General features: G+C 40.5%; 1 protein-coding gene across 1 annotated transcript in view; it reads left to right on the top strand.

Annotated features, from left to right (window-relative positions):
- Positions 1–1,469: 1,469 nt before the first annotated feature.
- Positions 1,470–16,813, top strand: part of LOC103176327 (collagen alpha-6(VI) chain-like) — a 71,933-nt gene continuing 56,589 nt past the window's right edge. The window contains exons 1-5 of the mRNA XM_042346162.1: positions 1,470–1,543; positions 11,249–11,346; positions 12,490–13,116; positions 13,778–14,365; positions 15,047–15,667. Of these exons, the coding sequence (XP_042202096.1) occupies positions 1,470–1,543; positions 11,249–11,346; positions 12,490–13,116; positions 13,778–14,365; positions 15,047–15,667 (2,008 nt within the window). The remainder of the gene's footprint in view (positions 1,544–11,248; positions 11,347–12,489; positions 13,117–13,777; positions 14,366–15,046; positions 15,668–16,813) is intronic.

Here is a 16,813-nt window from a genome sequence, read left to right as displayed (position 1 = left end):
TGCCTACAGAATTTGATATATATTTTAATAAAACATGTTTTATTTTGTTTATAGAGAATTGCATGGGATTTAGACCCAAATGTGTTATACAAATTATATTAGGCTAATGTAATAAATAAGAAGGAGGAAACTGACGAAAGCAATGTGAATGGATTCCTTCAATTTCTCGATAGTGAAGGAATTGAAGGATATTGTAAGATGGGGCTTTACCTGTTCTTAAAGATGTTTGTTTTTGTGATCTAATTTGTTTTGCTTAGGATTCTTAGCTGTACTTAACACAGAGAGAAGAAACTTTCAAATGCAAGGATTATTATTGTCCCACCAGTCTGATTCAAATAATAATAATAATAATCCTTGGATTTGATATAGCGCTTTTCACGTCTTCTAGATGTCTCAAAGCTCTTCACAGAATATGCTGTAAAATGAATTGACCGTATATTTGTGGGCGAAATGCAGCAGCCAATTGCACACAGCAGTGTCCCGCAAACAATCGTGGATTGAAAATGACCAATTTATTATTGTTTTGTTTTTGGAGGGATTATTATTAAGCATGTAGAGGAGGGAAACTTGCCCAAGGTTTTGCTCTGCCTGGAATTGAACCCAGGTGTCTCACTTGCAAGGTGAGTGCTCTAACCACTGAGCTACAGGACTCCAGATGCATGTCAGAGGAATGAAAGAGCAGTATGCTTACTAACTCCAAATCCCCAAATTGAAGACAGTGGCATGTATTTCAAGAGGACCATTAGAAAGTGCAGCTTAATTGGTGAGTGAATAGAGTTATAACCTAAGGACCAAATGTTCAATGGTTCAAATCCTGATCTGTACTGAGTTTGCTGGGCTTAGTCAGGGATGAGGGAGACTAAATTGTCCATGGATTTCCCAAGGTCTGGGAAGGTAAAATCAATCACATTTTCTGGTGGATCCCTACTCAGAGAGTGTACGTGAGGTTGAAGGAGAGATACATATGGTTATGGTACCCTCTACAGTTGATTTGCCTCTGATGATCATTGTCTTGTAGCTCAGTGGTTAGAGCACTCGCCTCACAAGTAGACTCCTGGCAGGGTGATAACGTTGGGCACGTTTCGTTACTCCACACGCCTCTGTTCACCTATCAGTAAGTAGGAACCTGGTTGTTAGTCGATTGGCGGATTGCTTTTCCGGGGGTTAATAATTTCTTCAAAAAAAATAATAATAATAAATTGGTCACTCAATTCATGACTGTTTGTGGGACACTGCTGTGTGCAATTGGTTGCCGCGTTTTTCCCACAAAATATACAGTCAATTTAATTTGCAGTATATTCTGTGAAGCGCTTTAAGACATCTCGAAGATGTGTTAAGGTGCCTATCGAATGCAAGAAATTTATTATTATTATTGTCACACATGAACAATGCTTACTTGGGGCAGGGAAGCAGATGCTCATTGTCAAGGCTAACACATAAACAATGCCCACGTGGGTAGGGAACCAGAGATGGTGGACCACAGCATAATGAAGCTGGAGAATAAGGAGAAAATGAGAAACCCACAGATTTTTTTAATGAAAGGGTACACTAGGAATGTATTTGGAACCAACCAAATTTGGTTGATATGGTTGATTTTATAATTTGGTGAGTATATGAAATGTTACTGCTCGCAGAAGTAGGGCTTGAAATGTTTAATAAAATTGGATTAACTTGTACCATTTGTATCATTCTTCTATCATGTGTCATACAAACCATTACAGCTTTCAGTACCACTGGGGCTTTTCGGAAATTGATTTAAAATAGCCTGAAGTCAAGGAAAAGTAATTTCCATGTTCTTTTAACTTTCACAAAATATGATGTTTGAACGTACAGCTTCAGGGCAAGGACATAAGTCACAAGAAGTCATACTGAACATTTACACAGCTCTGGCACTACCCACAATGTGCAAATGTGGGCATCATATTACAGTCAAGACATCTTTGCAATGGAAGGGCAAATTGAAGTTAATTTCTCCATACCACCACACAAACTTGCACTTATATGGTGTCTCCATGCAGGGTAGCGTCTTAGAGTGCTTAACAGTGACTCCGACATGGGTGTTGGGAGGTGACAGTAAGCACGGTCGAAAAGGAAGGTTTTCAGGCAGGACTTGAAAAACGGGAGAGGGGGGGGCAAAGCGGAGGGATTGAAAGAAAGTGTTCCATATCTTCCGGATGAAGTGGCTGAAAGTGCGACCTCCACTGACCTCCACGGAGGATGCGAGGGACAAACAGGAGGCCGGTGCCAGTCAAGCGGAGCTGCCAGGTGGTGGAATGGGGAGTGAGGAGGTCGGAGGGACAGATGTATGGATGTATGTTTACTGCATGGGTCTTTCTGTGTGCACTTACCTAATGTGCTATCAGGAATGTTTCACATAATCTACAATTCTATCTCAGTAAATTAATAATAAGAATATAATAGTCTTAAAGATTTTCGATTCCCTAAAACAAAATTTTGAGTAATCACTGTGCTCATCACTGTGGTTAATTTTCATCGTGTTCACCAGCTATTGTTAATCATTACTATTACTATTAATTCAGAGTATTGTTGCTTTCACCTACTTCATTTTATTCACAGTAGTATAACATTCTCTTTGACCATTGCTATTCACTTTAAATATACTTGCTGAGGGCTTTCTTTATTTGACCCCTCTAGACATGTTTCCCTTGTACATAATAATATCCTCCACTTCCCTTTTCTTGTTATGCCTGTCAATTTTGCTCGCAATGATAATAATGATAATATTAATCCTTGCATTTGATATAGTGCCTTGTCATGTCTTCGAGCTGTCTCAAAGTGCTTCACAGAATATACTGTAAAATTAATTGACTGTATATTTTGTGGGTAAAACACGGCAACCAATTGCGCACAACAGTGTCTCACAAACAGTCGTGGATTGGGTGACCAATTTATGATTTATTTCTTTTTTGAAGGAATGATTAACCCCAGAAAAACATTCTGCCAATCAACTAACAACCTGGGTTCCTACTTACTGCTAGGTAAACAGAGGCGTGTGGAGTAAGGAAACTTGCCCAACGTTTCGTCCTGCTGGGAATCAAACCCAGGTCTCTTGCTTGCAAGACGAGTGCTGTAACCACTGAGCTACAAGACTCCACTCATGTTGTATTTCCTCATTCCAACCTTGCCTCAGACTTATCTCCATCCATGACTCACTCTCCTCCCCTCTATATCTGTTTGCTCTCCCTTCTTGGAGCAACCACAGTCTCCTGCTCTTATCTCGATATTTAACAAGAACAACAACACCTTGCGTTTATACAGTGTCCCTCACACAGGGTAGTGTCCCAGACCTTACATTCACAGTTCATCCACTAAATTGCTGTGGTTTGAGCTGGTTCTTCTTTGCTGGAGACATTTTGCCGCATTGACTGATCCAACTCAACTTACCCTGAGCTAACACCTGCCCTTCCAGTCTCAGCCCTTGGGAAACTCTTCAGCCAAACCAAACAGACACCTGTCAATTTGCAATCTGTTTTGTGAAAAAATGCCACTTTTACGAAGAGGAGGGCAATAATTTAGAGTGTAGATTTACACCAATTATCACAACTGAGGTCCACGCATAAATGAAAACACCCACTGAAAGGAAAAATGCAGACTATAATAAAATATTCTGTGTGGTCTGCAAAAATGGTTGCATTGGCCAGATCCAACAACAACAACAAAATTATATTTGGAAAGCATCTTTAACGTTAGGAGGACGTCCCAAGGCGCTGGACAGACAGAGTTTCGGACATGAGCTGGGGGGTCAGGGATCGGGGAGGGTGGAGGGCAATGGGGGAAGCAGGGAGATTGAAAGCACGGTCAAAGAGGAGGGTCTTGAGGTGGGTCTTGAAGGAGGTAAGGGAGGGGATGAGGTGGAGGGACTCGGGATGGAGTTCCAAAGGGTGGGGGCAGAGTGGCAGAAGGCCCAGCCGCCAATAGTTGGGTGAGCGAGGCGGGGGACGTGAAGCAGGCTGGAGCCCACTGATTAGATGGAGCGAGCAGGATGGTAGGGGGTTAGCAGGTCGTAGAGGTAGGTGGGAGCAAGACCATGGAGAGCTTTGAAGGTGAGGACCAGGATCTTGAACTGTATCCTCTGTGTGATGGGAATCCAGTGGAGTCGGACGAGGATGGTCACAGAACCTGCTGAGGGAGAGGACGCGGACTGCAGAGTTCTGGATGATCTTCAGCCTGTGGAGGGAGAAGTTGTGGAGGCCGACAAGCAATGAGCTTGCATAGTCAAACCTCAATGAAATGAAAGCTTGATGAGGGTTTTGCCGGCCTACGGTGTGAGACAGTGGCGGAGCCGGGCGACATTGCAGAGGTGGGGGAAGGCAGAGCGGGACATGGCCCAGATGTGGTGTAGAAAGGATAGTTGAGGGTCAAACAAGACCCCAAGCTTCTGGACTGGCTTAGTAAGGTGGAGTGTGCAATCATGGATGGTGATGCTGTCAGCGCCTGAGGTGAGGAGGCGCTGACGGGAGCCAATCAGGAGAGCCTCGATCTTGTTGACATGAAAGGCGCTATATAAATGTAATTTTGTAGTTTTTGTTGACTGAAGAAAATTAGCTCTCATCAAGGACTTGATGTCCGACAAACATTCTGTCAGGACAGCAGTGGTCCTGGAGTGAACTGTTGAGGCACAGAGGTACAGTTGGGTGTCATCTGCATACATGTGGAAGTTGACCCCATGTCTGCGGATGATGTCACCAAGAGGGAGCATATAGGTATTCAAGAGGAGGGGAGCAAAGACAGAGCCGTGGAGGTTGAGGTGAGAGGAGAGATGGTGGATGAGGATAGAGTGGTCGACGACGTCGCAGGCAGCAGAGAGTTCAAGGAGAACGAGGAGGCTGAGGGAGCCCTGGTCGCAGATGAACAGAATGTCATTTGTCACTTTGACCAGGGCTATTTCTGTCCTGTGGGCGGCATGGAAACCCGATTGGAGGGGTTTGTGAATGGAGTGCCGGGAGAGGAAGGAGCGAATTTGGGAAGAAACAACTCATTCCAGGTCCACGGAGAGGAAAGGGAGGTTGGAGATGGGGCGGTAGTTTGGGAGTAGAGATGAGTTCAGGGAGGATTTTTTAAGGATAGGAGTGATGACGGCGGTTTTTACTGGAGTGGGAACAGCACCAGTGGACAGAGAGAGGTTTATGATGTCAGTGTGTAGAGGGGCAAGGAGGTGGAGCTGGGAGATAAGGAGAGGGGTAGGGATGGGGTCAAGGGGAACTGGTGGTTGATTTCATGTGGGTTATAGTGGTGATGAGAGAGGAGGGGGAGACAGGTTTGAAGGTGTGGAGGGAGGTCCAGAGTATCGTCCTCAATTCAGGAACCTTTGTCCTAGTGTATATTGGATCCCGGAAACCCCATGGTCTTACCAAGCCAACCATCACCCACCACCAGCCCAACTCCGACAGACATACAGACATTACGTTGTTATTAATATAGATTGTCTAAGACAGATAAGAAATTCAATTTTCCTAAGTTGAGTTGTACAGAGGAGTGCTTCAATTCTTCATGCTGGAACGTCTAGTTTGAGGATATCCTGGACTTCCTGGTAACCAAAATTAATAAAATCGCCTTGGCTACCTCCATTTCCTCTCCCTTCCTCTCCTACTCGCACACCCTCGGCGCTTTTCGGACATCCTGCCGACGTGAAAGGCACTCTATAAATGCAATTTTGTTGTATTTTGTTGTTGTTCACACCTTGCAAACCCATCTCCCCCTCATTCATCTCCTCATCTCTTGCATGAAATTTGACACCTACTCCCTTGATTCCATTCCGATGTAGTTGCTGTCCACCCAGCTGCCCCTTGTCACCCTGCCTAGGTAACATTGTCAACCTCCTCTTTCCTCCAGCACGATGTTAGATATCAAACAAGGTCACCCAGCATTCCTTTTAGGTAAAATCTGTTAAGTCAAGCTTTATTAGTACTATAAAGTTACACCATGGAGAGATTACAACAAAGCAATGCTACCGCGGGACGAGACGTTCAGCCGAGGTTCAAATCTGTCTTGTCTTATGCATAACCCGACAATGGTACCCCTCCCTTTCAAAACTGTCATCACCCCTGAGAATATTTATTGCACGTGTATATTGGTGTATTTTACCTGTCAGGTGAAATTTTTTAGTTTGCCCATTCAAAGTGATCTCAGAATACAGAAAATACAGAAAAAAAGTCAGGTAATAATAATAATAATAATAATAATAATAATCCTTGCATTTGATATAATGCTTTTCACGTCTTCTCGACGTCTCAAAGCGCTTCACAGAATAGACTCTAAAGTGAATTGACCGTATATTTGTGGGCAAAACGTAGCAGCCAATTGCGCACAGCAACAGTTGTGGATTGCTAATGACCGATTTATTATTGTTTTTTGTTTCTTTGGAGGGATTATTATTAGACGTGTGGAGTAAGGAAACTTGCCCAAGGTTTCGCCCTGCCTGGAATTGAACCCAGGTGTCTCACTTAATATATAAGAATATATGGAGCAAGAAGGGCTACTGCTGTAATTAGGGAAGAGGTGGTGCTCTGATGGGGATCTGAGAGAAAGAAAGAAAACAGCACTGTAGAGTGACAATATAATTTGTATTTTTGGACAGTAAATAAATAGGATTCATTATGTATTAACTAAAAGATGCATTCATAAATACTAATAATAATTTGGTCATTCAGGCCATGGCTGTTTGTAGGACACTGCTGTGTGCAATTGGCTGCCGGGTTTCGCCTACAAAATATGCAGTCAATTCACTTTACAGTATATTCTGTGAAGTGTTTTGAAACGTCTCGATGGCGCTATTTCAAATGCTAGGATTATTATTATTGTACTACACATTGTATTTTATGTGGAGAGTTTTTATATCTACACTGGGCTGATCCCATATAGTGCAGGTATTAAGGGCTGAGTACTGTACTTAATGAAGTAAATCTAATAATCTTATTTTGGCAGGATTTGATGATACAGAAAAGGTTAGAAAAGTCAGATATTATTCATTTGAACATGTAGCTTGCAGTTAGTTCCATATTGCTGAATATTTGTTCTCCTGGCATCTGAATCCAAGGAAATTTGTTTGTGTGGGACAATTTCCTGGATGGCTTATAGCATGGCTTATAGAACTATTATGATCCCACTCTTTCCAATTTTGTAGAATAGTTTTTCTCCCTTAAAGGGGTTTTGTCAGACAGTGATTGACCTATATTAATTTGGGAATTTGCAATTGGTTTAATTGATAAACAAATTTGTTCCACATAGCTCGCTTGTTAGATGTAATCTTTTAAAGGATGATTTTGAAACTTTGCTGTGGATTCAGGAAGATTCATCCAAATGATATTAAATCTGAAATAATTAAACTTCAGGCTATCAGAATCTGAGAAAGGAATAATGAAGAGAGGCTGCACAATAATCCACACTATTTTAATATATGCAGTAAAACTGTTCCCAAATAGTGTGGATATCGAGCTTTCTGCTGTAAGTTAATGAAGAAATCTGTGTATTTCTTTTTTTAGCATATTTTGCTGATGGAAGGAGGATAGAAAGTTGCCAGACATTAAGTATTCTTGCCAGCACCAGTGTGCTTCTGACTCAAATTTAATTAACCTCTTTAACTGTGCTGAAGTTGGAGTTAGGGAAGGTTTCTGTTTGATCCTAAGTTAAGCTTCAACTACACATCTACTTTGTTGCCCAGACAGCTCTGTAATATTAGCAACTTTGAGCCATAATAATAATAATAATAATAATCCTTGCATTTGATATAGCGCTTTTCACGTCGGGAGGACGTCCCAAAGCGCTTCACAGAATATACTGTAAAGTGAATTGACTGTATATTTGTGGGCGAAACGCGGCAGCCAATTGCGCACAGCAATGTCCCACAAACAGTAATGGATTGAAAATGACCAATTTATTATTGTTTTTGGTTTTGGAGGGATTATTATTAGGCTCTGTGTGGAGTAAGGAAACTTGCCCAAGGTTTCGCCCTCTGCCTGGAATTGAACTCAGGTCTCTCGCTTGCAAAGCGAGTGCTCTAACCACTGAGCTACAGGACACTTTATCATCACTGGTGAAATCTTTATAGAAAGCTTACAAAATCAAAATACAGAATGAAGCCATTCAGCACATTGGAAAAGAGGCTATTCATCTTGTGAAATGCTTTGGGATATCCTCCAGAAGTCTGGCCTGGTATCAACTCTTCCATGAAGAGAACTATATCTCAATTACCTATTCTTTCTCTGAGCCTTTTCCCTCCAGATGTTTATCAAATTCTCCATTCAATGTTGTTGTTATCCATACCTTAATCATATCTAGGGAAAAAATAATAATAATAAATTGGTCACTCAATCCACAACTGTTTGTGGGACACTGCTGTGCGCAAATGGCTACCAGGTTTTGCCTACAAAATATACAGTCAGTTCACTTTACAGTATATTCTGTGAAGCGCTTTGAGACGTCTCAAAGACGTGATAAGGCGCTATATCAAATGCAAGGATTATGAATATTATTATTTCAGATATTCTCCCTATTGGGCTGCTAAGTTGGCTCCACCCTTCACAAACTTCAACTCATCCAAAACTCAAGTCTTGTCCTGCTCAGCTTGAAAATGGGCAATAGTTAATTGTCAATGATGTACATATGGACACTAAACCCATGATTTATACAAAATTCTGCACTTGTGCACCTCTGTTCTTGTCACATTCCAATGGCTCCTTGTCCCACGCTTAATTTCAGTACTTCCATATTTATTTTTAAATCCCTCCATGGCATTGCTCCACTCTGTATCAAATTTTCAACAGCCTTATCTTCTAGCCTGCATTCTGTGCTTTGACCTCTGCTAGTTGTATCTCTTTGCTCCACTATTGGGCTGAATGGCCTACTTCTGGCCTTTCTAAGGTTCTATTGAAAGCTGAGTCTTCAGCAACCATGCTCACTCCTGTGAAACTCTCTTCCAAATTTACTTCACCTTTTCAATTATGTTCCTACTGTTAGTCTCCTTTGACTTAAATCGAGCCCCTTCAATCTCCTCTACATTTTAATGTACACTGCTCCAATTGTTACATGAATAATGTAAAAACAAGCTGTTTTTCTTCTTCTGCGAGAACCATCTAAGAGTTCATCCAATCTGACCCACAGTTCACCTTCAGGTCATTGGTATATTCTATAAATTAATAGAAATTAGATCATTCTGTTATTACTGAGCCAGCTACAACATTGCATAAGAGGAAACTATCTAGTATAGACCTGTTATATATATTCCAATGATGGATACTGATATTAAACAATAGAAGATGCATAAAATACTGTAAATATAGTATGCATTTTGGTATATGCTGTGAATCATAGACTCATACAGCACAAAAAGAGGCCATTCGGCCCATTGAGTTTGTGCCGGCTCTTTGAATAGAGAAATTAATGTCAATCCCACTCCCCAGCCCTTTCCCCATAACCCTACAAACCCGTCCTCCTCAAATACCCGTCCACCGCGTTTTTAAAAGTTGTTATCGATTCGGCCTCGACCACCCTTTCAGGCAATGCATTCCAGATTCGAACAACTCGCTGCGTGAAAAATATTCTTCTCACCTCCCCTCTACTTCTTTTAGAAACTATTTTGAATCTGTGACCTCGAGTCACCGACACACCCACTAGTGGAAACAATTTTTCCCTTTCTAACCTATCAAGTCCCCTCATGACTTTGAAAACCTCTATTAGGTCTCCTCGTAACCTTCTCTGCTCCAATGAGAATAATCCCAGCCTCTCTAGCCTTTCCTCATAATCAAGGTCCCTCATTCCTGGTACCATCCTCGTAAATCTCCTCTGCACCCTTTCCAATGCCTTAACATCCTTCCTATAGTGTGGTGCCCAGAACTGGGCGCAGTATTCTAACTGAGGCCTAACCAGTGTTTTATATAGGTTAATCATAACCTCCTGACTCTTGTACTCTGCCCCGATTTATAAAGCCTAGTATCCCATATGCCCTTTTTACAGCTTTACCTGTCCTGCCACCTTCAAGGATTCATTTACCTGCACCCCTACATCTCTCTGTTCTTTTACCCCCCTTAAGATTGTATTACCTAGTCTATATTACCTTCCCTCATTCTTTCTACCAAAGTGCATTACCTCGCATTTCTCCATATTGAAACTCATCTGCCATGTGTCTGCCCATTTTACCATTCTGTCTATGTCTTCCTGCAGTTGGCTTCTATCCTTCTCACTGTTTACTACCCTACCTAACTTTGTGTCATCCGCAAACTTGGAAATGGTGCTTGCTATACCCAAGTCCAGATCATTTATGTATATTAAGAAGAGCAGTGGTCCTAATACCGATCCCTGGGGACGCCACTGTACTCTTCCCTCCAGTCAGAAAAGCAGCCGTTCACCACAACTCTCTGCTTTCTGTCTCCCAGCCAGTTCTGGATCCATGCTGCCACTGTCCCTTTTATACCATGGGCTTCTATCTTTCTTACAAGTCTTTCATGTGGCACTTTGTCAAATGCCTTTTGAAAGTCCATATAAACTACATCAACTGCACTACCTTTATCCACCCTCTCCGTTACCTCATCGAAAAATTCTATTAGATTTGTTAGACAAGATTTGCCTTTAACAAATCCATGTTGGCTGTCCCTAATTAACCCATATTCTTCTAAGTGAAGATTTATTCTGTCCCGGATTATAGTCTCCAGGAGTTTCCCCACTACTGATGTTAGGCTGACTGGCCTGTAGTTCCCAGGTTTGTCCTTCTGTCCCTTTTTGTACAGGGGAGTCACATTGGCCACTCTCCAGTCCTCTGGCACCACTCCTGTGTCCAACGAAGATTGAAAAATTGTAGCCAAAGCCTCCGCTATTTGACCCGTGCCTCCCATAGTAATCTTGGTTGCCATCCGTCCAGACCGGGCGACTTATCTATCTTCAGCGCAGTCAACCTTTTCAGTACTTCCTCTCTGTTTATACTTATCCTATCCATTTCCTCTACCTTCTCCTCCGATACTGTGGCATTTGGTGCATCCACTTCTTTTGTGAAGACAGATGCAAAGTACTCATTCAACACATCAGCCATGCCCTCTGCCTCCACAATAAGATTTCCCCTATATTGAAAAAAAATTCTCAAGTCTTTCTTCATATCTGAATCCCCTCTTATGCTTTGAATCATTGAGCGATGATTATATTTACATCAATAAAGGATGAGAAACGGATTTAAAACTGTAGAATAATGTCAAATCTGGACCCATGTCTGTAACTGATTTTTATTTGTATTCATCTACAGGAAGACAACCCAAGGTTCTGTCAAAATGGGTGTGTTTGAAGTGCTCATTGCCTTCCTGATCACAGCAAATCTGTGCTTCACTGAGTCTCAGCAGATTGGTACTCTTTCTACTTTGTTCAAATACAGCAGTGATTTACTTAATAGAATGAAACCTCAAAAAGATGTAAATGTAAAGATGGCGTAAATATAAGTATCACATCACTGAACATTGTAATCCAAACCAATTGATATTTATTGGCCGTCAGTGCAAGCATCCCACATTCAACCGCTCTGCCTTTCTCAACTTTGCTTATGTATACCATTCACCAGGTGCAGATCTTACTGAGGGAAGTTTTGTATTACAGTCTTCATATTACAGGAGTAGCATTTTGGCATTGGAGAAGGAACAGTACAAGGTAGCTAAATTGGTAATGAGAATTAGATACTTGAATTACCAGGAAACCGCACATAACTGGAAATGATCACACTGGATAATATAATATAAATAATGATAATCATTTCATGGCACTCGGCAGACATTTCAAGATCCTTATAATATATTTGCCATGAACAACAAATATAGAACAATGAGGCACAGACTCACAACAACATCTTGCACTTATGTAGTGCCCTCCATGCAGGGTAGTGTCTCAAGCTTAGAACAGAAAATCGAAGTACACTTAAAGAATCACAAAATGGTGAATGTGTGCAACAACCTAACAAGGAAGGTGGTAGAGGCAGACTGTGTTCGTAAATTGTGTGTATGATAATATTTCCCTCATTTTTGCATTTATTTGTACAGGTCCATTTAAAAACTGTCAATATTATTTACTTGAAAGTGGTTAGCCTCAACTCAGTACCCAGCAGACTTGAGTCGGCAACACAGCAGACTAAATTAATTCTATTCTGGCCCTTAATTTTCATCTCATTTTTATAGATGTTATGAAAAGATCATGATTTTTACTAATGGCCATGTGCTGGCCCCAGTATTTATGATAATTATTACCTTACATTGATTGAGAACAGTATTTATACAATTATTAATTTATAATTATTGACAGTGTTAACTGCCATTTTACCTATTTATCTGCTGATCAACAATAGTGACAGTATTTGTATAGAATATTAATGTTAGTAATATTAACTAGGATTAAAGTAATTTTACAGGCTAATAATCAGTACTGATGACTGGAGTCGACATTTGTGATTATTAACTTATTTTGATGTATAATAGTAACAATGTAATACTTTTGTTTTTGAAGTCTGCAAGGAGTCCTCTGTAGCAGATATTGTGTTCCTAGTGGATGGATCATGGAGTATAGGATCCCAAAACTTCAGAAGGGTTCGAGAGTTTCTCTATACTCTAGTAAATGCATTTGATATCGGAGAAGATAAAGTCCGAGTAGGCCTGGTCCAGTACAGCAGCACCCCTCGGACTGAATTCCTGCTCAACAGCTACAGCAGCAAAACTGAGATTCTACAGTACCTGCAGCAGCTGCCGTACAAAGGAGGAGGCACGAGAACTGGCTTGGGTCTCAATTTCATATTGAACAACCACTTTACAGAGTCTGCAGGAAGCAGAGCTGCGCGTGGAATACCACAGGTGGCCATTGTCCTAACAGATGGGAAATCTCAGGACAGGGTTGGACTACCAGCTCAAGCATTGAAAAACAAAGGAATTATTGTTATTGCCATTGGCATCAGAGATGCTGTTGAAAAAGAACTATATGATATAGCGAGCGACCCACCTGAAACGTATGTGTACAACATGCCGGACTTTGCTGCATTGAGAGGAATATCTCAGGTGATAATACAGCTACTTTGTAGCACAGTGGAGGAAGGCGCAAGCCAAGTAACACAGGTGTTACAGGAGTTTGAGATGTCACCAGGTACGATTCCAAGGAATGATTCAGACTGGGGTTTACATACTCAGTTGGATGGCTAATCACGTTCAGTCTATTTGCTTCGATAGGATAATTTTCCTTTCACATTTGGGTGAATTCAGCGGTAAATTTGATATTTATCACATCAAATATTGTATTAAACTTCAGGCTTTGGATCATCACTGTTGATTGCTGGCTAGTAGGAAACATTTTGGGGGGATTTATTAAATCTAGCGTCTCAGACATACCTACTGATATATGTGGGATTCCACTTTGTTCACACCCAGATACGTTTAGTGTGATAGCCTTCAAAAAATACTTCTGAACTGACCCCTGATACTTTTATTCTCTGCTCGAGCTGTGATTGCTTTCCCAATTGATGTCTTTTGATAATTATATCAAACTGTTCCAGTTTTTTTCCCATTTGGTAGCCTTAATGAAGTATCACACTTGGAACAGCTGGTAAAATGCTTTGCCTCGCCACTTCAGCTTTTCCTATAGCTTTGCTATGTGTAATTTGGACACATTTCTTTCTTTTCTTTTCCTTGTAAAACTGGTATGGATGGATGAAGAAGTTATATTTTTTACCAACGTGCATCGCAGTTCAAAATCTTTTTCCACCTATTTGCTTTGCAAGTACTTTTAAGTGTTATTGTTTTGTCTTTAGCGTGTAGGAGAGCCACAGTTGCCGACATTGTTTTCATGGTGGATGGTTCAACAAGCATAAACGATGAGAACTTTGAAGACGTCAAGGCATTTCTAAGCACCTTTGTCAGTGGTCTTGATATTGGTCGTGACAAAATAAGAATTGGGCTGGTTCAGTACAGCGATAATCCAAATACAGAGTTTCTCCTGAAGAGATTTTCATCAAAGCAAGACATCTTGAATTATCTGCAAAGACTGACACAGAAAAGAGGTGGAACCAACACAAGAACGGCCCTGGAATTTCTCCAAACCCAACATTTTATCCCATCAGCAGGGAGTCGAAAGACAGAAAATGTCCAGCAGTTCGCTGTGTTGATCACGGATGGAGGATCCACTACTGAAGTTGTGCACGCAGCTCGCCAGCTCAAACAGGGCAGTGTCACAACTTACGTTGTTGGAATTAATGTTCAAGACCAAAAGGAACTTCAAGACATTTCCAGCAAACCTACCGAGAAATACATCTATGATGTTCCGAGTTTTAATATGCTGAAAGCCCTTGCAGCTAATGTTCTAGAGTCAGTGTGCATGACTATTGAAGCCCATAATCAAGGTTTGTGGCCTCGGTATTTTCTTTTATTATTAATAATTCTTTTAAATCTTATACTACAAAAATCTTTTATTCAAACAAATACCTTCATAGGGACATCGGACGTGTATCAACCTACATCTTGGCCAAAAAATGCCAAGCATCAGTGAATTATATTAACTAATTATTTGTTAGTAAGAATTCAAATTTACCATGTAAAATACACAACTACAATGGTGGTCAACAGTTCTTTGTTCATTAAAAAATAGCCACTTCTCCCACTTCTTTTTGTAGATTTCGGCAAAGTGCCTGCTATGAAAAATGCAATAATGCCTTTGATGAAAGGTGGACCTTATGCACTGAACATATGGCTGTTAATTGTTGGTTAATAATAATAATCTTATAATAATAATAAGTTTTACATTTGATACAGTGCCTGATCATGTAGGAATGTCTCAAAGTACTTCACTTTTTTTTCTGGAAAGGTGTAGTTATTGTGTGGGAAAATGGAGCAACCAATTTGCCTGCAGAATATTTCACAAACAGCCAGGAGATGATTGGTCAATTTCACTGGAGAATTGTTGACCAGGATTGCTAACATTGTTTATCTTGAGTCAAGGTGACCTAAAACCCTAACATATCAAACAGTCTGATAAGCATGTCGTCTCAGGTACTAATGCAATATTTTTATTTTCTGATTCACAGCCTTTGCTGTACGCTACGCTGATGTTGTTTTTCTTGTCGATGGATCTCAGAACATGGGAGCATCAGGATTTCAACAGATACGAAACTTTATTTTCAGAATCGTTTCTCAGCTGGATGTTAGCGTGGACAAATTCCGTATTGGGCTTGGTCAGTTTGGTGCTAAAGCACGAACTGAATTCCTACTGAACACATATCAAAACATACCAGAGATGATAAACTACATAAGGAGCGGTCGCAGTTTTGCATTTAGAGGAGGACAGGCATTAAGAACAGGGAGTGCAATTGATTACCTCCTCAGGATCTTTTTCACAGAGTCTGCTGGAAGCCGGAAGAAAGAAGGTGTTCCACAGATTGCTATAATAATCACCTCTGCATCATCACAGGATGATGTTATAGTGCCTGCCAGAGCTTTAAGAAACCATGGTGTGAAAGTCATCTCCATCGGTGTCAGGAATTCAGAATTAACTGAGATGAAAAAGATAGCTTTCCTTCCAAATTTTCCATTTGTTTTCCAGATCAGTGCTTTTAGTGCTCTTGTTCAACTATCTGACCGTATATCCACTGCAATGAAAACGATAGTGAGAAACGAGTTTCTGCACAGAGAGCTCAAAGCCCCAGAAGGTAACCACTTTAAGTCCTTTCTCTCGATAACAACTTTTATTCAGTCATTTTATGAAGTGTATTTAATTCACGAAGTGTAGCACGCTTCTGTAATTTTGCATATTATTTAGAATGAAAGGAAAGTTAAACCGACAGATGCAAAAGTGCAAATAAACACATATTTATATTTTGTTGCTTTGTAGATACTTAAATATTTGTAAAAATTTTATAATTTTCTCCATTCCCATCTGCTCCTCAGAAAGTGTCTGTCAGTGGATTTGAACGAATGATCCAGCCCACAATTCTCCATGAACCAATAAATACATTGTCAGCACAGTAAAACACAGATTTAGAACGATTTGTAGAACTCTTAAATTTGGTCTTAACTTATCAGTTGGTTTCCACCTCTTTCAGAAAACTGGTTTCCAAATTAAGGCTAAATTTAACAATTTGCTAAAATTTTGCATGATCTTAAATTTTAAGACAGCTGTTTTAAGATATGAGCTGAGGAATCTTGGCCTCGGAGCTGAGTTCACCATTCTCAACTTTATTTATGAGGTATTACATAGATTATATAGCACAGAAACAGGCCATTCAGCCCAACTGGTTTATGCCGGCATTTATGCTTCACATGAGCCTCCTCCTGCCATTTATCAACTAAGCCTATCAGCATAACTTCCTATTCTTTCTCCCTCATGTACTTATCTAGCTTCCCCTTAAATATATTTATGCTATTCACCTCAACTACTCCTTTTGGTAGCAAGTTCCACATTCCACCACTCTCTGGGTAAAGAACCTTCGGACTTCCCTATTTGATTTATTGGTGACTATTTTATATTTATGGCCTTTCATAATTGATCTTGCTTGCTTAATCCACCGAATTTGTTAAAATAGTTGACCAAATCAGCAACAACTTGGAAAATTTCATCAGCCACTTATTTTGTATTCCAATCTTGTTGTTCATACAAAACAGACATCTTTTGCTCATTGTTCCCTTAGTCAGGATCCCTGGGGCCATCACACTGAATCTTATGGTGACGCCTGGATTTCAATTCCAGTTTTATTCTCAAATCATCTGTATTAAAGCAGTCAAAGAGAAAGGAAATTAAGACCATTTGTTATTTGTACAAATACTCTTTCTGTATCTTCAGAGAAAAATATTATTAC

This window comes from Callorhinchus milii, unplaced genomic scaffold (genome assembly GCF_018977255.1).
Source record: "Callorhinchus milii isolate IMCB2004 unplaced genomic scaffold, IMCB_Cmil_1.0 Scaffold2, whole genome shotgun sequence".
NCBI classification, from domain to species: domain Eukaryota; kingdom Metazoa; phylum Chordata; class Chondrichthyes; order Chimaeriformes; family Callorhinchidae; genus Callorhinchus; species Callorhinchus milii.
Note: the sequence above shows the minus strand (reverse complement) of the source record. Positions and strands in the feature narration are given on the sequence as shown.